Source organism: Ranitomeya imitator, chromosome 6, assembly GCF_032444005.1.
Source record: "Ranitomeya imitator isolate aRanImi1 chromosome 6, aRanImi1.pri, whole genome shotgun sequence".
Lineage (NCBI taxonomy): Eukaryota > Metazoa > Chordata > Amphibia > Anura > Dendrobatidae > Ranitomeya > Ranitomeya imitator.
In genome coordinates, this window is record NC_091287.1 from 493,511,251 (window position 1) to 493,532,602 (window position 21,352).

The 21,352-nt window shown below is 41.7% G+C and overlaps 1 protein-coding gene across 1 annotated transcript in view; it reads right to left on the minus strand.

Annotated features, from left to right (window-relative positions):
- The window catches only part of LAPTM4B (lysosomal protein transmembrane 4 beta), a 125,674-nt gene extending 104,579 nt beyond the window's left edge, over positions 1–21,095 (minus strand). The window contains exon 1 of the mRNA XM_069731667.1: positions 20,799–21,095. Coding sequence (XP_069587768.1) covers positions 20,799–20,897 — 99 coding nt within the window. The 5' untranslated portion in view covers positions 20,898–21,095. The remainder of the gene's footprint in view (positions 1–20,798) is intronic.
- Between the last annotated feature and the right edge of the window lie 257 nt (positions 21,096–21,352).

The following is a 21,352-nucleotide window of genomic DNA, read 5'->3' on the forward strand; positions in this document are numbered from 1 at the left end:
CCCAATCCTCTAGATCTCGGGAGAAAATAGTCACGTGGTTTGGAAAGAAAGAGATGATGGCTCATCCAGGCATCAATGCACCAAAAGGTGGGTACTAAAAAGTGGTGCACATTAAGAGGTAGTATGAAGATGAAGAAAAGTGAGACATTGTGAACACACTTTATGTGTTTTCAGAATGACCAAGTATACACTATATATACATATATACACTACCATTCAAAAGTTTAGGGTCACTTAGAAATTTATTTATTTTTGAAAGAAAAGCACAGTTTTTTCCAATTAAGCTAACATTAAATAATTCAGAAATACACTCTATACATTGTTAATGTGGTAAATGACTATTCTAGCTGCAAACGTCTGGTTTGTAATGCAATATCTTCATAGGTGTATAGAGGCCCATTTCCAACAACAAACACTCCAGTTCTCTTATGGTACTTTGTGTTTGCTAACTGTGTAAGAAGGCTAATGGATGGTTAGAATACCCTTGAAAACCCTTGTGCAAGTATGTTAGCACAGCTGAAAATAGTTTGGCTGATTAGAGAACCTATAAACCTGACCTTCCTTTGAGCTAGTTGAGAATCTGGAGCATTACATTTGTTGGTTCCATTAAACTCTCAAAATGGCCAGAAAAAAAGAACTTTCATGTGAAACTCGACAGTCTATTCTTGTTCTTAGACAGGAAGGCTATTCCATGTGAGAAATTGCCAAGAAACTGAAGGTTTCCTACAATGGTGTGTACTACTCCCTTCAGAGGAGAGCACAAACAGGCTCTAACCAGAGTAGAAAGAGAAGTGGGAGGCCCCGCTGCACAACTGCGCAACAAGACAAGTACATTAGAGTCTGTAGTTTGAGAAATTGACGCCTCACAGGTCCTCAACTGGCAGCTTCATTAAATAGTACACGCAAAACGCCAATGTCAACGTCTTCAGTGGAGAGGCTACTCCGGATGCTGGCCTTCAGGGCAGAGTGGCAAAGAAAAAGCCATATCTGAGACGAGACTGGCTAATAAAAGGAAAGATTAATATGGGCAAAAGAACACAGACATTTGACAGAGGAAGATTGGAAAAAAGTGTTATGGACAGACGAATCCAAGTTTGAGGCGTTTGGATCACACAGAAGAACATTTGTGAGACGCATAACAACTCAAAAGATGCTGAAAGAGTGCCTGACGCCATCTGTCAAGCATGGTGGAGGTAATGTGATGGTCTGGGGTTGTTTTGGTGCTGGTAAATTGGGAGATTTGTACAAGGTAAAAGGGCTTTTGAATAAGGAAGGCTATCACTCCATTTTGCTACGCCATGCCATACCCTGTGGACAGCGCTTGATTGGAGCCAATTTCATCCTACAACAGGACAATGACCCAAAGCACACCTCCAAATTATGCAAGAACTATATATGGAAGAAGCAGGCAGCTGGTATTCTAGCTGATATGGAGTGGCCAGCGCAGTCACCAGATCTCATCCCCATTGAGCTGTTGTGGGAGCAGCTTGACCGTATGGTGAGCAAAAAGTGCCCATCAAGCCAAACTTGTGGGAGGGTCTTCTGGAAGCATTGGGTGAAATTTCCCCAGATTACCTCAGCAAATTAACTGCTCGATTGCCAAAGGTCTGCAATGCTGTAATTGCTGCACAGGGAGCATTCTTTGACAAAAGCAAAGTTTGAAGGAGAAAATTATTATTTCAAATAAAAATCTTTTTTTCGAACCTTGTCAATATCTGGACTAGATTATCAATTCATTTGGCAACTCATTTGATTAATAAAAGTATGAGTTTTCATGGAAAACACAAAATTGTATGGGTGAGCCTAAACTTTTGAACGGTAGTGTGTATATGTATATATATATATATATATATATATATATATACATATATATATATACGGTATATATATGTATATATATATATATATATATATGCATATATATATATATATATAGTGTAAACTTGATGCAAATGATGACAAAGTGGACACAGGATTTTTAAAATATCACTTTTTATTCAGTATCAGGTATGAGCTACACAAGCAGAAATCCCACATGTAGAAAACTTGTCTGCTATCAATGTGGTTAAAAATGGCCGTCTGAGAAATGCTCTGCCACGCTGAATTTACGGTATCATCAAAATCCGCTGTTGGCAGCTCCTTTGGAGTTGACGATCAATGACGTTCCAAATGTGCTTAATAAGAAACAAGACCGGAGACACTGCAGGCCATGGTAGCATGTGTAGGCCATGCAGGCTCACAATAGCATGGGAAACTTGGGACCTGGCGTTGTTGTGATGAAAAACAGTTCTTGGGACACTTCAGAGAAATGGGCGTATCACTGGTTTCACAAACAAATCAATGTAACGCTAAGTTATTAGTGTACCTGGAATGAAGACAAGATGGATCTGGCTACAGTACATTATGCCACCCCACACCATAATTACAGGAATAGAACCGGTGTGACACTCCCTCTTGATGGCCTCTCAAGGTGTTGCCCACATGGTCTCCAGATCAATATCCGGCTATCATTATGTCAAAGGCAAATGTGGAACTCATTGCTAAAGAGGATAGACCTCCATTCCAGCCTCTATTACCGTCTTGCTCAGCACCATTATAACCTTTGAGAGCAGAGACGTGAAGTCGATGGAGCACCTGTAGCTTAAAGTCTTGTACGTAGCCCAATGACATGCAAACGTCTTCTGATGGTTTGTGTAGACACTAACACCTTAGGCTTGGTACTTACTCACTTACACTACAGAATGGATCAATCGTGGAACTAGTGGTACGGTCATTTCTCCAAATTGTCCTAGGAACCATTTTTCAACACAAAACCAGATTGCATGTTACTCATGCTACTGTGAGCAGCAGTAAATGTACTCCCACGATCTGCAGTGACTCTGAACTCATCTACCATCAAGCATCAATCTGGGTTGTAATTGGTCGGCAATTGCAAAGGGAGCTGCCGGAGGCAGATCTTGATGATTTGTTCGCCCAAGTGCATTTAGCATGGCAGAACATTCCTCAGACAGCCGTTAATGACCTCATTGTTAGCAGCCAAGGACGTGTGAGTGTGTGAATTTAGGCATGTGGCGCTCAAAGTGGATACTGAATAAATCGAGATGTTTTGAAAATGTTGTTTTAATTTGTTAAATATTTGCATACCAATAACGTGTTTATTGATCCTGTGATTTCGATAACTCCACCATTTTTCCTTCTTAGTGTTGCAATTTCAATGTTGAGGAATGTATCTCAGAAAGGGTTAGTAAATCTGCCGTAATGTTTATACAATGACTTATTACAATGTGCAAGTTCCTCGAAATCACTTCCGTTAAAGGTTCCAGCTGCCAAAAAAACGATTTAGTTCTGGTATCTAAAGAGATAATTAACTTAATTGCTTCCCGGATGACTTCATATTAGTCTCCTGAACATGTCAGTCAGTCAACTGCAGAGGCAACCAATTTCTAGAAATTAGCAGGTCTTGTAATGGGATGGAACTCCAGTCAGAGCAAACTGGCGTAATATCACTCTATAATAGTAAATTATATTGGAGTTTGACACCGGGCAATTAGCAAATCTGTACAATGAAATCTAAATCTTATAGGCATAAAACTGTAACAGATGATCTCATCATTAAAAATGTGCTTCATTTTACGTGGAATCTCCGACAAAGGAGGAAAAAGATCTGGAAGGTAGCCGAATCATAACTGGAAGCATTATTATCATAATTGTTCAACCAGTTTTAGATTTAAATATTTCTGAGACCCCATATTTTCCCATGATAGGGCATTCTTATCTTTGGTGTGATAGTCACAGTCTCGCCTCCTTTTCCAGCATTACTGGACATTAATATGCTAATTTGTTTTTAATTTTTTCTTCATGTTTTTGTAAATGTGTATCTAGATATGTTTTGTAATAACCTGTGCACCAAAAATTCTACAACTCTAGCTAAAGAGCTATGTCTTGTATTGTAGCTCTGTGGATAGCGCTGAGTTGCAGTACCGTGACCGGCCATGGATAAGAGTGGTAGTACAGAGCGTCGGAGACTATGTGTACCTCCATATATGCTGTGTGCACCGGACTCTGACATGTGCCTAAAGTCTAAGTAAGTTAAAGGGGTTGTCCACTTCTTTTAATATTGTGACAGTGGCAGTTGTCGTTCAAAAGATAGGATGGTGTTGAGGTCATAGCTTAAATGAGGACATTGTGGCAGTCATAGTTCATAAGGGAGGGCAGTGTAGAGACATTATTTTATAAGTGAGGACAGTGTAGATGCCATGTATTATAAAAGGGACAGTGCGGAGGTTATATTTTGTACTTGAAGCACAGTGAGGGGCAATAATTTATTCAGAGACACCAGATAGGTGGATAATATTTTGATTAATACGGCACCATAATAGTACTTTTATTTTTAAGGGCACAGTGTCAGGAGAATGTTGTAGAAGAGGGAAGTCTGCAGAGACAAGTTAAGGATGTGGAAAGTCACCATAGCATCTGGACCAGATGGAGGAGAAAGAGATTAGAATGAATCCTATCAGAGAAGACTTCACCGGTCAGTTATTTGGATGTAAATGTTTATTTGTGACACTGACTATGGCTAATCAGTACTGTGGCTCCTGTATGGTCTTCAGTTTAATGATGGATGGTGACTGGTCTTCAGTTTAATGATGGATGGTGACTTCATCAAACTCCCAACATCATCTTTCCATTGTTAAGGTTTACTGTAAGTTGTAGGTCCATACAATACAAATGTACATAGTGGGAGCTGACCTGACACTACAAATAATCTTTGAACTAAGTTTGATGCTTTAGTCATGTACCGATAACGGTTTGGGTGCTGTATTCAAGTACTAATGATGTTTCTAGTGATGTATTCATGAACTGACGATGGTTCTGATGCTATATGTATGTACTGACAATGGTTCTTGTACTGTATTCTTGTATTAAGGTAGTTATGGTGCTGTATTCATGTACTGATGATGGACATGGTGTTGAATTCATATAATGGTGATTCTAACACTATATTAATGTATTGTTGGTGGTACTAGTACTGCATTCTTGTACTATTGGTGGGTCTGGGATGCTCTTTGGGCCCATTGTGAGGAAAGGGCAATACAATTGTTTGCTATTGTTGTTCTGTTGTTGTATTCAGATACTGTTAATGGTTTTAGTGCTGTATTTAAGTACTGATTATTGTTCAGTGATGTATTTATGTACAGATGATGGTTCTAGTTATGTAGTTATGTGTCGATGCTTAGTTTTGTTGCTACATTCATGAAATGATAGTGGTTTTGATGCTATATTCCTGTACTGATGATTACCGTGTTGTATGCTTGTGCTGATGATGGTTCTAGTGCTGTATTGATGTACGTATGGTGGTCCTGGTGCTGTATTTATGCATTGTTATTTTTCCTGATTTTGTACAGATATAGCAATCTACAACTTGTCATATGAAGTGCTACGTTGCTCTGTTAATAAAGTGGTGCACTCTGACTGTAACTATTATCACATCTTTACTTATGTTAGGAGCAAAACTTTTTTATTTGGTATGGGGGAGAGTGAAAAAATGGGAGTCCTACCTTGTAATCTGTGTAGATTCTGTATCCCTGTGAAATACTTATATAACTTCTACATTATAGATACTCAAAAAGGCAACACTGTGTATTTGTGGTGTTGCCTAGGACTGCAGGGAACATTTTCTATGTTACCTGCAGGAAAATGTGCCTTTAATTTGATTGATGATGTAGAGGATTGTAACTGGGTGTGGTTTGCAGAAAGGGATGTGGTTTGAAAAATGGGTGTATGTAAACAGGTTGTTTAAAATGTTTAATCCACCCTTGCTAGTAAATACCAGAAAATAAAAAAATAAAGAAAAAATGGACAATTCCTTTAAGGCTTAAAAAAGGGCAGATTCTCATTATCTTTATCATAAAAGTAAATGTAACCTTGTGACAAATCTATATAAAACTGAAAATGTGACAAGGTCAAGTGTAAAGTCATACCCTGCAGCCATGACAATGAATAAACAATGGTTGTAATTCAAGGAGCTCCATACAAAACCCGATCCAGTAATGACAGACAGTAGAGTAATAACTGATAAAGTGTTGCCTGAAGACCTTCTTAGTGGAAAATCTATTGTGCAGAAAAACTTTTTTGTCTTTAGAAACCACAAATAGTTGCTCTATCTGTCTTCTACTACAACCCCTGGCAAAAGTTATGGAATCACCGGCCTTGGAGGATGTTTATTCAGTTGTTTAATTTTGTAGAGAAAAAGCAGATCACAGGCATGGCATAAAACTAAAGTAATTTCAAATGGCAACTTTCTGGCTTTAAGAAACACTAAAAGAAATCAAGAACAAAAAATGTTGTAGTCAGTAATAGTGACTTTTTTACAACAAGCAGAGGGAAAAAATTATTGAATCACTCAATTCTGAGGAAAAAATTATGGAATCATGAAAAACAAACAAACAAAAAATAGACTTAATGAGGAGTGTCTTCATCAATCTTGCTCCAACTTTCTCTGATTGCTGTTGCCAGATCAGCTTTGCAGGTTGGAGCCTTGTCATGGACCATTTTCTTCAACTTCCACCAAAGATTTTCAATTGGATTGAGATCCGGACTACTTGCAGGCCATGGCATTGACCTTATGTGTCTATTTTCAAGGAATGTTTGCACAGTTTTTGCTCTATGGCAGGATGCATTATCATCTTGAAAAATGATTTAATCATCCCTAAACATCCTTTCAATTGATGGGATAAGAAAAGTGTCCAAAATATCAACATAAACTTGTGCATTTATTGAAGATGTAATGACCGCCATCTCCCCAGTGCCTTTACCTGACATGCAGGTCCATATCATCAATGGCTGTGGAAATTTGCATGTTCTCTTCAGGCAGTCATCTTTATAAATCTCGTTGGAACAGCACCAAACAAAAGTTTGAGCATCATCACCTTGCCCAATGCAGATTTGCGATTCATCACTGAATATGACTTTCATCCAGTCATCCACAGGCCACGATTCCTTTCCCTGAGCCCATTGTAACCTTGTTTTTTTCTGTTTAGGTGTTAATGATGGCTTTCGTTTAGCTTTTCTGTATGTAAATCCCATTTCTTTTAGGCGGTTTCTTACAGTTCAGTCACAGATGTTGACTCCAGTTTCCTCCCATTCATTCCTCATTTGTTTTGTTGTGCATTTCCTGTTTTGGAGACATATTGCTTTATGTTTCCGGTCTTGACGCTTTGATGACTTCCTTGGTCTACCAGTATGTTTGCCTTTAACAACCTTCCCATGTTGTTTGTATTTAGTCCAGATTTTAGACACAGCTGACTGTGAACAACCAACATCTTTTGCAACATTGCGTGATGATTTACCCTCTTTTAAGAGTTTGATAATCCTCTCCTTTGTTTCAATTGACATCTCTCGTGCTCGAGCCATGATTCATGTCAGTCCACTTGGTGCAACAGCTCTCCAAGGTGTGATCACTCCTTTTTAGATGCAGACTAACAAGCAGATCTAATTTGATGCAGGTGTTAGTTTTGGGAATGAAAATTTAGAGGGTGATTCCAGAATTTTTTCCTCAAGGGTGATTCCATTTTTTTTCCTCAGAATTGAGCGATTCCATAATTTTTTCTCTCTGCTTGTTCTAAAAAAATAACCATTACTGGCAACCACATTTTTTTGTCTTGATTTCTTTTAGTGTGTCTTAAAGCCAGAAAGTTGTCATTTGAAATGACTTTAGTTTTGTGTCATGTCTGTGATCTGCTTTTTTTCTACAAAATTAAACAACTGAATGAACATCCTCTAAGGTCGGTGATTCCATAATTTTTGCCAGGGGTTGTAGTTGTATCCGAGCGATACCAATTTAATTCCCATTTTAGATCCCACAAGTATTTGTCAGCTTCTCTAGGCTTAGGTTTTTGAATGGAAAAACTGCCTTGAAAGGCTGTGTTCAGATGCTGCGTTTTTGCTGCATTCTTTTTTACAGCGCTTGTGTGCAAAGTAAAAGCTACTTTTTACAGTAGAAGCACAAGCTAATCTCATGCACACGCTTGTGTTTTTTTTTCTTTACTGAGTTGGAAAACTGCAGTGTTTTTTTTTAAATCTGAACTGTGTTAATTGTTTCATTGTTTATGCAGTTTTTTTCACCCATAGAAAGTGCAAAAACGGTCTTGAAAAAAAAAAGTGCAGGTCGATTTTTCGAAGCAGATTTTGATGGAACCTGCTACAAACTAAAATGGAAAGGCTGCAAGAAATGCTTCAAGAAAAAAAAAAACTTTTCCAAAATTCTTCCAAACAACTTTAGGAAAGGAAAAATTCCCTAAAACTCTTTAAAAAAAAAATCAGCTGAAGAATTAACACCCTTCTGTGGTAGAAGTGATGCTATGGAGTGTCATCAACAATTCCCCAGCACTTTCTGGGGTGTTCAGTGGATAGAAATGCTCCTATGTTCTCACCTCTAATAATGAAAAATTCTCAGAAACACATTTATTGAGATTTTCTAAGCAAAGTACTCCAGAATGTAAATTATAAGTTCAGGTGAGGATTAGTAAGTGAGTATAGATTTAATTTTTTAGATCACCTGGTGTCTGGTTAAAAAAAAAGTTGGTGGACAACCCCTCAGGGGGTTCAGATTGGAAATGTTGCAGATTTTATTTGAAGGGAATCTGTCACGACTCACCAGGTTTTTGCTGCCAATTTGAGAGCAGTATAATATAGAGGCAGAGACCCTGATTCCAGGGATGTAGCACTAACTGGGCTGCTTTGTGTATTTTTTTTATAAAATCAGTGTCTATCAGAAGGACTAGTAAACCTGCTAACTGATGGTCTAACTCCGCCCCCACCACTGATTGGCAGCTTTCTGCCTATGCACAGTGCACACCAAAAGACCGCCACCAACTCAATCAAGCTCTTCATATCTTTTTGGAGTCACGGCCAACCCCCCCGGATCTTATGTGGATTTGTTTCCACATTTATGATTTACAGTAAATTTGATAAATCAACAAACTAGCGGCACACCGGCTAGTATGTATGAATGTCATTAACTGGACAACTTCGCACAAATGTATTAAGCAAATGAAACCAGCAAGAGGTGAAATGTTCAGAAAATGCGGGAAAGCAAAGATTGGTTTTACCTTTGTCTGACCCATGCAATTAACACCATGCATTGTAATCCGCGTTCCATGGATTCCTATCAGCAAAGGGAAATTAAACCATTCTCTTTATTCACATTCTAGGACATAGAGGTTCTGGTATTGTTACCATTATCGGCTCACAAAGTGCAGGCTATAGGTGCCACACCAGGCACCAGCACATGGAGTACCCATGGCTCTATACGTGCCTCATCAGGACTTGCGCCCCTGTACAGGCTCGATCAGTGGGCAATGAAAGTCTATGGATACTATCTGTCCTTGTGGGATTGACACTTGGCATAGGAAGACTGATAGGCTAGGGAATAATCTGTGGGGAAAAATGTATGTAAATTAGCTCTCCTCCAGGAAGAATGCTGTCTCTCTAGTTCCACCGACTGGAGGGTGTTATCTTTTAACAAGCCTTGCAACATGACTTAAGTCTGGGACTTTAATATTGGTGGCCTATCCTTAGCATAGGTCATCAATGCCTGATCAGCTGTAAAGCTGCAGATCAGCTGTTCCCGATGTCGGTGGCGGCCTAAACTGCTCAGTTGTGGAGCTGCACAGCACAGCTTTAATGACGGAATAGTGGCCGTGGCCGGGAACTGCACATCCAACCACTATTGATTTGAATAGGGGGAATATGTGTAGTACCTATCACTAACTTCTGGTACCTTCCCCTCTGCTACATGCCACAATCACACCTATCCTCAAAAAGCCTTCCCTTGACCAGAGCGCTACGTCCAGCTATCGCCCCATATCTTTGCTCCCATTTGCTTCCAAACTCCTCGAGCAGCATGTTCATGCTGAACTTTCCTCTCACCTTACATGTAACTCGCTCTTCGATAACCTACAACCTGGCTTCCGTCCCCATCATTCCACTGAGACTGCCTTGACCAAACTTACAAAAAACTTACAGCCAAAGCAAACAGACAATTCTCTATACTCCTCCTCCTAGACCTGTCCTTTGCCTTCGACACAGTTGACCACTGCCTCCTACTACAGATACTCTCTTCCTTTGGTGTCAAAGACCTTGCCCTATCATGGATCTCCTCATACCTTACCAACCCCATATTTAGCATTTCCTACTCCCATACTACCTCTTCATCTTGACCCCTCTCTGCTAGTGCCCCTCAAGGCTCTGTCCTAGGACCCCTTCTCTTCTCAATCTATACCCTTGGCCTGAAACAACTCATAAAGTCCTATGGCTTCTAGTACCATTTATATGCTGATGACACTCAGATCTACCTCTCTGGCCCAGACGTCACCTCTCTGCTCTCCAGAATCCCAGAGTGTCTATCAGTCATATCTTCCTTCTTCTCCTCTCGCTTCCTCAAACTCAATGTGGACAAATCTGAACTAATTATCTTTCCTCCATCTCGCACACCTTCCCTACCTGATCTATGTATTTCAATAAATTAATTCATACTTTCCCCTGACCCGGTAATCCACTGCCTCGGAGTAACCCTTGACTCTGCCCTGTCCTTCAAACTGCACATCCAAGCTCTCGCCACCTCCTGTTGCCTCTAGCTCAAAAATATTTCCAGAATCCGTCCTTTCCTCAACCCTCACTCTACCAAAATGCTTGTGCATGCCCTAATCATCTCCCACCTCGACTACTGCAACATCCTCCTCTGTAGCCTACCTTCTAACAGTCTCACACCCCTCCAGTCCATCCTTAACTCTGCTGCCCGACTAATTAATCTCTCTCCTCGCTACACTCCTGCTTCCCCTCTTTGCAAATCCCTTCACTGGCTCCCATTCCCTCAGTGTATCCAGTTTAAACTACTAACACTGACCTACAAAGCCATCCATAACCTGTCTCCTCCATATATTTCTGAACTAATCTCTCAATATGTTCTCTCACGTAATCTCAGGTCCTCCCAAAACCTCCTTCTCTCCTCCATGCTTATTCGCTCCTCACCCAATCGCCTCCAAGACTTTTTTCCGAATATCTCCTATCATCTGGAATTCTGTGCCCCAACGCGTCCAGTTATCCACCCCATTTGGATCCTTCAAAAGAAACCTGAAAACCCATCTCTTCAAAAAGCTTACAACCTGTAATGACCACATGGCCACCTCAACACCATCGGAGCTACTGCAACCCCCGACCTGCTGTCTCCTTCCTCATAATCCTGTAGAATGTAAGCCCACAAGGGCAGGGTTCGCTCCCTCTGTACCAGTCTGCCATTGTTAGTTTTGTTTACTGTAAGTAATATTTGTATTTTGATGTAACCCCGTCTAATGTACAGCACCATGGAATTAATGGTGCTATATAAATAAATAAATAATAATAATAAATAGTACCCAGCCTCGGCCACTATACAGTACAGCCGAAGGAGCTGTGCAGCTCTGTAACCAAGCAGTTCCGGCCTCTAACGACATAGAGAACAGCTGATTTGCAGAGCTGCCGGGTGTCGCAACCCCATTGATCAGACAAGGACAGGCCATCAATGTTATAGTACTGGACAACCCCTTAAGGATATTTGTCAAAACAGACTTTTCTAAAAAAAAAAAAAAAAAAGGAACTGTTCACAAACACCTGTTTCAGGGTTCTTGCCCCTCATAAGTGCATAGCTGGGTTCTGGTTGTCTGGATGAGAGGAGAGACTTTTATTGGATTTATAGGTCAAGCAATGTTTCATGGAAAAAGGGTTTGCAAATGAGTGAGCGCTCTTCCAGGAAAAAAGCTGTCTGTCTATATAGTACCACATTTAGGAGGCTTCCATACAAAATAGATGGTGGTTGTCTAGTCTCGTCGAATAATTTAGACTGGCTGTGTGATGCAGTGACCCCTGTTACAGGTAGGGGGCGCTGCCTGGTCTTCCCGGAATACGCATGGAGGCGTATTGAGGTCATAGAAACGCATGGCAATCGCAGGCATAACTGTGGTGATTAGTCAAAGTCCGGCATTATTGTGAATGGCCGGTTTGTGTGTCGCAGAGGAAGATACTCTGCACTGTCAGCTTGAGGTAAGGATGTTCTGGGACTCTAGTCCCACAAGTAACTGTGTTGTGTTTGTATAATTATGAAGGGAGGCTGACAGGGCTAGTTATGAGAGATGGGCGGGTCAAACTAACCACACACACACACACACACACACACACACACACACTTCCATCTAGAGAAGTGGCTACAGCTTGATAAGGTGACTAGGGTGTGGGTCACATGTTCCTGTATGGTCTCTGAGTAAGATCCTGTAAGCCAATGTGTTGGGAGTGTCGTCTCCCTGAAGAGCATGTAGTGGGGCTTTGGACCTGGTGGCCTGGGGTGTTGGACTAATGTCCTGAATAGCACCTGGACAGGCCACATGCCTCTGTGTTGGACGGTCCCAGGTGGGATGGACGGCATGAAGAGCACAGTGTGATCGTGATCCTAGACGGTCTGTGTTGGAAGCTCCTGGGAGTGGAGACTTCCTGGAGCACCTGAGAGACCGTGGACCTCGACGATCTGTGTTGGGGAAGTTATTGTCCTTCGGTGGGTTTGGAATGACTGAGGTATTCTTGCCAGGCAAGTTGGTGATTCCTGTGAGGCAGCTTTGCCAGAAGACAGGACTGACAAGGAGTCAGAGTGAGGAGTGGAGCTCCTGGAAGGTAACCCCGGACAAGGGGATTGTAATAAACTGTGATATACGCATAGAAGTGTATTTGCCATATAAACTGTGCGGTCACCCACGACAACTGGTCAGACAAGAATCGGCGTGTTTAGTGACGCAAGCTAGTGATGTAAAACCATACGTGATGAAGTAATGGACTATGCATAAGCCGGTGATGTGTAACCTGGCTTACGGTGCGGTTTATGACGTTTGAATAAACCGTATAGACTGTTTTGTGTTTAAAAATCGTGTCCGTGTGCTTGAATCCCGTGCCAAGCGAGTATTCCCCAACGCGTTAGTGAGCGCTATCTTACAGCTGACATTAATCCAATGTGTATGGGGGTTATTAGGAGGCTGTCCTGTCTGCCTCTGTGACAGGTGTTGCCTCTACGAAGTCAATGAACGAGTCAAGAAGACATTTCCTTTCATAGGAAGACAACAATTTCTGCAGTTTCAAAAGCATTCTAAACGTAGAACATGTGGTTATTGTGATCGTTACAAAAATTTGCTTTGTAAAAATCAGTTTTCATTTTTATTTCTTATTCATTGATCTATACCCCAGATGTAACAGCAGAGGTTTTAGCTTTCCCTCCATGGAAACACAGCACGGATGACAACGTATTAAAGACCAATAAGAAGATGTCCATATTACTGGGGACAGAGCATATACAGCTGGTGGCAGAGAAGGATTAGAGCCAACAAATACCGTAGCAACGCGTGGGATCTGAACCGTCACAACTACAGCAGCTTCACTGGGGGATTTCTTAATAGTCTCCACTGCAGTTTTTCCCATTCAAACTTCAATCACTCATTTTTTATATTGCCCTGTATATTGGATTTATATTCACTATAATAAAGTAATGTCCAGAAATTTGTTTTTTTATGCTTTCACTGAAAAACGAAACAAACTATTTCATAATTGCGGTAGCATTTATTCCATTTTTGCCTGGAGCGATTCATTTTTGTTAAAAGGCCTCCTTACACATTAGACTGAAGTCCTCCCAACTTTACCTCGACAGGGAAGAGAAGGATCCAACTACTTGGATCTCCAAAGGACGATTCTTTTGTTCACAGTGAAATAAGTAGGCTGGCAGAGGAGTCTGGCAGCAGCTCTCTCAGAGGCTACAAAGGCTTGGTTGAGCGTTCCAGTATATGGAGGAGATAGTTTTCGACTGAACAAATGTGTACTGGGCCTTCAGGTTCTTACATAGTGTCCCACTTTGGAGACCCCAACAATCAGTTGTAATCTATGGAGAAACTTGACAAAGGCTGGCCGTACACATTACAAGGCTGTCGGTCAATAGATCGTTCAACTGAAAGCCATCTCATCCGACACTTGCTTGATCATAAAACGTTAGAGTTGGAAAGGAACTCCAGGAACATCGTGTCCAACCCCCTACTCAATGCAGGATTCACTAAACCATCTCAGACAGATGTCTGTCCGGCCTCTGTTTGAAGACTTCCATTGAAGGAGAACTCACCACCTCTCGTGGCAGCCGGTTCCACTCATTGATCACCCTCACTGTCAAAAAGTTTTTTCTAATCTCTAATCTGTATCTTCTCCCTTTCAGTTTCATCCCATTGCCTCTTGTGTTTCCATGTGCAAATGAGAATAATGATGATCCCTCTACACTGTGACATCCCTACAGATATTTGTAGACAACTATTAAATCTCTTCTAAGCCTTCTTTTTTTGAAAGCTAAACATCCCCAGATCGTCTGAGCGCTCCTGTCTTCTCTATGAGAAAACCGCTGACTGACATGTCAGTGGGCGACTTATGGAGAACTATGCAATTACCATTGGCAATACAAAATTGGACATGCCTGATCCACATCACTTCCAACCATTGTTTGGCTGGCGCCCCCATTCACATTAGACCGTCAACCGAACCAGTCGATATTGGCATTTTCAACCAACATAAGTCTAATGTATATGGCGAGCTTAAGTGTTCAATGCCCCTGCAATCCCTCCACAGAGGAATATAGGATGGTCAAATAATGTGTGGATGTGCCTGGTTCTCCAGATCAAAAAATGCTTTTTGTAGAAGTTCTTCACTGCTTTAAAAATCTTTGTTCTATTAACTCAGAATTCCCGACTTGAAAAAGTTTTTTCTTTAAGCAGCTTCCTAAGAGATCATATTCTATGTAACATCAAAAGAAAAAGTAAAATCATTTTTATTTTCCATACTGTAGGTAAATTTCTCTTGAGCATACAACATTAGGTTGTGTTTTTAAAGAGGTTATCCGCTACTCAACATCCCCTTAATAAATATTTAAGTGCCCAATATAAAATAAAAAAAATATATATATATTCATCTCCCAGAGAGGTCACTAAACATTATGACACCTTACCGCTGCAGACAATCAGCCACTAAACAGCTGCAGCCTTCAGTATTCTGTCAGAGTGGACATCCGCTATGACTTCAGACGATCACCGGTGCCAGTCTGGGAGGTGCTTAGATGTATTTTTTAATTTTATATCTGAAACTTGAGTAATTAAGTAGTGGACACCCTTTTAACCTCTTGGCATCATCCACTGTCAATACATCACAAATATAGAGAATAGGGACCTAGTGCCCAATAGGACAGAGACATTGTTGGGCACCTGGGTCAATGGTGGTCAATATGAGGTGCTGCATTTAACAGAGTAGGGACCCACGTAAAGAGACAACCTGCCCTGACAGCGGGCATATTCATTTTGATCAAATTATTAACTAAGAACCTCATGAACCTCATGTTAAGTTTTGAAAAAAATTACTTAGCCATAGAAGATCAATGAACAATATTTGGATGCCGGATCCAGGCCCTTTTCCCCTACATATGTGGAATATAATACACTGTATATTTATAACAGAAGGTACCAGGGAGGGTATGGAGCGGGATCAGGATCTGAGCTTGCACCATACACTCTGCTGCAATGGCCCCATCTATCATCCTCACCAAATTTCCCCACACTGCAACCCGATCAAGTGGTGACTATAGGTCACCATGACATCTGAGGGCCTAATGAAGATCACCAAGTCTACCATCTTAGTACTCCTATTAGGCTTAGAGGCAAGGCCTAGCAGAATGAGGGCCATAATACACCAGTAATTGCTGGTGTCACAATCCATTTTTGGATTTGTGGCAGCTCTGGTTCAACTCAGTTTAAAACTTTTTCCTTTTGGACCATCGGGGGTTAATGTCAGTTTCTTTCCCCCGCTGGCAATCTGATGTTACTGCAGTGCTGCTGGGTCAGCTGATGCTGGTGGTGACCACTCCCACCATCCTTTAAAAGATCACATGATGCATCAGCTGACGATTGATGATAGAGCAATCTTCAGTGACCAAGCCTGAGTGAGGAGCTCTCTTGGTGCAGTGGTGCTTCTGCTGGGTTCATTATCCTGGTGCCTTTATTCTGATGTGTCATGCATTGCAGCAGAGAAAGCTGTGTTTATTTCCTCTTCCCTTTCGTGTTTGTCACTATTCCCCGTGTGTTAATATCTGCAGTGGTGCGGCTAGTGTCCGTCACCGACCAGTGCACTAGCCAGGGCAGAGTTAGGTGACAGTTAGGGATGAGGTATCCTAACAGCGATGGGGGGAAGGACTCACATAGGGCGTTAAGGGAGTGCAGGGTCAGGCTCAGGTTTGAGCTCAGTTGGTGACCCTTCCCCATTCCCTATGGGTAGGGCCTTCCTCTCACCTTTTCCATCCCGTTGTTTGTGAGTTTTGCTATCTGTTGACCGACCACCCGTTGGGTCGGGTCACACTGTGACAGCTGGACTACAAGTGACATGCTTAGGATAAACCTGCTCAATGGTAGTCTATCCTTTGTAAGGATCAACTGAGGTTGCACTGGGAATGGCTCTGGTCCTGGGGTGACATGGAGCAGAGCAGGTGTGTTATGAAAGGTAATTCAGTACCACAATGGACATAGAGGTCAGCGCACATACAGTGACCTGGCAATAACCCAAAAAACAAGAACGAGCTCTGAGACGTGGGAACTCTGTTGACCGCAATCCCTAATCCTCTCCAACCACACTAAAGGCAGCCGTGGATTGCGCCTAACGCTCCCTATGCAACTCGGCACGGCCTGAGAAACTAGCTAGCCTGAAGATAGAAAATAAGCCTACCTTGCCTCAGAGAAATACCCCAAAGGAAAAGGCAGCCCCCACATATAATGACTGTGAGTTAAGATGAAAAGACAAACGTAGAGATGAAATAGATTTAGCAAAGTGAGGCCCAACTTTCTGAACAGAGCGAGGATAGGAAAGGTAACTTTGCGGTCAACACAAAACCCTACAAAAACCACGCAAAGGGGCAAAAAGACCCTCCGTACCGAACTAACGGCACGGAGGTACACCCTCTGCGTCCCAGAGCTTCCAGCAAGCAGAAAAAACAAATTGACAAGCTGGACAGAAAAAAACAGCAAACAAATAGCAAAGAGAAACTTAGCTATGCAGAGCAGCAGGCCACAGGAACGATCCAGGAGGAAACAGGTCCAATACTAGAACATTGACTGCAGGCCAGGATCAAAGCACTAGGTGGAGTTAAATAGAGCAGCACCTAACGACTTCACCACACACCTGAGGAAGGAAACTCAGAAGCCGCAGTACCACTTTCCTCCACCAACGGAAGCTCACAGAGAGAACCAGCCGAAGTACCACTTGTGACCACAGGAGGGAGCTCTGCCACAGAATTCACAACACAGGTGTCAAAAGATAGGAAAGTCAAAAGCAACTTGACAGGAGATCTTCTAAATGAAGCAGAGAGAGGACCCTATGGGCACTGCCCATCCAACCAACTGTACAGATGATCCCTGGTATAAATGAAATGTCTATGGAAATGAAGCTGCATGTACTGTAATATGTAATAATATATAGAATAAATGATTATTGCTCCTGGTACAGCAGGCATTAACTCAGTGTTACGAAACAGAGCGTCGTTCTATATCAGGACGAAAGCCGATTTACTAGTTCACTTTAAAGGACGTCACCTGAGGTTAAAGTACATGCATGTACTCATTAGTAACAGTCTTTGAGTCATTGTCTTCTCTACATGTTATTTCATAATATCTACAAAAGCTGGATGACAACTTTTATGGGTGTAGCTGCTCCTTAGGGGGCATCACCCAGCTCCCCAATTCAACAGTGATCCATAATCCTCTCCTGTATCATCCTAAAGAGGAAAAAGTCTGGGTAAAAAGGATGTATCCCCCGATGTAATGCCAATCATATTGGGTGTCACGAAAACAGGTATATCTCAGAAGTAGTCGAATACATTGTTTTAGCTATTTAATGGACAATCACAATTTAAGAATTTATATATACTTTTTTTCTTTTAGATTTGTGTGATTATTGTATGTAGCTGGGCTACAACATTTATAATACTGGTGTCTTCTTATGTGGCAGAATGGCCATTTGGGCCCATGTATAATGGCTACCTGAGGACCCCTTATAGCACTGTTCTCCAGCTGTAGAATTTGCAAAAATGGTGTTTCAGAAAATTGAGGCTCAAGAAGTTTTATTTACAGCCATTTTAAAACAACTAATTTGGTGTTAGGACCACAGAGTTGGTATCAGGAGCAATATGATGGTATAGGAACCATGGAACAGTGTCCAGGAGCAAGAGAATGGTGTCAGGACCACTGTGAATTTGTCAGGCCTTTGCATGGGTGTAGGTTGGATATGGTGTCAGGACCATGATGTTGGTGTCAAGAGTAATAAAATGGTGTCAGGATCAAGTGTTGGTGCTGGGATTAATAAAATGGTGTCAGGACCACCGTGATAATGTCATGCTTATTAAAATGGTGTCAGGACCACAGTGTTGGTGTCAGGATTAATAAAATGGTATCAGGAAAATGGTGCTGGTGTCAGGATTACTAAAATGGTGTCAGGACCACGGTGTTGGTGTCTGTATTGATAAAATGGTCTCAGGACCACGGTGTTGGTGTCTGTATTGATAAAATGATGTCAGGACCACGGTGTTGGTGTTGATAAAATGATGTCAGGACCACGGTGTTGGTGTTGGTATTGATAAAATGATGTCAGGACCACGGTGTTGGTGTTGATAAAATGATGTCAGGACCACGGTGTTGGTGTCGGTATTGATAAAATGGTCTCAGGACCACGGTGTTGGTGTTGATAAAATGATGTCAGGACCACGGTGTTGGTGTTGATAAAATGATGTCAGGACCACGGTGTTGGTGTCTGTATTGATAAAATGGTCTCAGGACCACGGTGTTGGTGTTGATAAAATGATGTCAAGACCACGGTGTTGGTGTCTGTATTGATATAATGATGTCAGGACCACCATGTTGATGTTGATAAAATGGTGTCAGGACCACGGTGTTGGTGTTAGTATTGATAAAATTATGTCTGGACCAAAGTGTTGGTGTCTGCATTGATAAAATGATGTCAGGACCACGGTGTTGGTGTCTGTATTGATAAAATGGTGTCAGGACCACGGTGTTGGTGTCTGTATTGATATAATGATGTCAGGACCACGGTGTTGGTGTCTGTATTGATATAATGATGTAAGGACCACGGTGTTGATGTTGATAAAATGGTGTCAGGACCACGGTGTTGGTGTTGGTATTGATAAAATGATGTCAGGACCACAGTGTTGGTGTCTGTATTGATAAAGTGATGTCAAGTCCACGGTGTTGGTGTCTGTATTGATAAAATCATGTAAAGACCACGGTGTTGGTGTCTGTATTGATAAAATGATGTCAAGACCACGGTGTTGGTGTTGGTATTGATAAAATGATGTCAGGACCACGGTGTTGGTATTGATAAAATGATGTCAGGACCACGGTGTTGGTGTCTGTATTGATAAAATGATGTCAAGACCATGGTGTTGGTGTTGGTACTGATAAAATGACGTCAGGACCACGGTGTTGGTATTGATAAAATGATGTCAGGACCACGGTGTTGGTATTGATAAAATGATGTCAGGACCACGGTGTTGGTATTGATAAAATGATGTCAGGACCACGGTGTTGGTGTTGATAAAATGATGTCAGGACCACGGTGTTGGTTTTGATAAAATGATGTCAGGACCACGGTGTTGGTATTGATAAAATGATGTCAGGACCACGGTGTTGGTATTGATAAAATGATGTCAGGACCACGGTGTTGGTGTTGATAAAATGGTGTCAGGACTACGGTGTTGGTGTCAGGATTACTAAAATGGTGTCAGGAAAATGGTGTTGGTGTCAGTATTGATAAAATGGTATCAGGACCACGCTGTGTTAGTGCTATGATTAATAAAATGGTTTCAAGTTGTTTTCAGTTGGAAATAGTCTCTAATCTCACGTGTCCACAACACTGACCTGGAGTCAGGACCACAGAGTTGGTGTCAGGATGAATAAAGTGGTGTCAGGACCTCCTAGATAATGTTAGCATGTGTTAGCAATCTTAGCATGTGTAGCGGAGATGTTCTCAGTTGGAAACAGTCCATAATCTGACATGGTTCATCATACAGTAATTATATGGATTATGTCACTTAGAAGCCTCGACACCAATTATACTCTACTTTTTGCTTACCATAATAGACCCCTAAACAATATAGGCTTCCTGTGAAATCCCAATAACTGCTCCATACATAAAATGACAGCAAGTAACCACCTTCCTAGGCCTTCGATAGGATAATACAACAGGAAAACAATATAGAAGGCAGGTTTTCTATAAAGCATCCTAAGCTTTCACATGACAAATAATAGTGCGACATTCATGTGCCAACAAATGTGCACATCGTATAACAAATCTACATGGGTCCCAGCTTTAAATCCCTGTATAAATCCCATGGTGGTGTCCATGAGTGTTAATTCTCGGGTATACCCTAAGCTAATTTAAGATAGAGTCCACCGTAGACATGGACAGACATCGATATCGGTCAAATACAAAATATGTCAAAAGTAATATCGGATGAAACAACATCGACCGGTAGAGAAGTAGGATGAAATATTAAGGCTGCGACAAGCTGAGTAATACAAGACCGGCTGAAGAAGATACATGGAAATTTTGCCTTGTCACATTACAGATCTTTCCAAAATCTGCCTCCAGTACACGGTGCGGATGAAGGGCTAGGATAATTAGGATAATGAGATCCTCCTTACCAGGTTCCACACACCAAGGATGATTGTTCCGGTGCGGACATGACAACACAAGCAACAGCTGTTCGAGTAGAATCGAGCCCATGGTGAATGCATCTTCATGTCTTGGGATTTTATAAAATGAAATCAATGCCAGGAATTAGTGTCTTCAATATTGCAGAGGAAAGTCTAGAGCTATTTCTTCCTGGGTAGCAGAGATCCAGGCTGCTTCAATGCATGGGAATGATCAGCAAAGCTTCAGCACCACAGACAAGGATAACACCAAGACAGCATCACTAGTCAGAACTGCAGGCTTTTCCCATCCAGACTGCCACTACAGTCTATAAAAAGATATTAGAAGATTAGAGGGCTTCCCTGAAAGCTGTGTGCTAGTGCCCCCTAGTGGAGAGGAGGCTGCATGATGGTGCAGGCTGAAAATGCGCTTCAGAAATAAGAAGTGTTAGGTCCCGCACTACAAGGATGTGAAGAGACCTCAGGGCTGGTTTACATAAGGCTACATTCCAATGATGAGTATTTGACGCTATGCACTGTCGCACTGCAAGGATGTGAAGAGACCT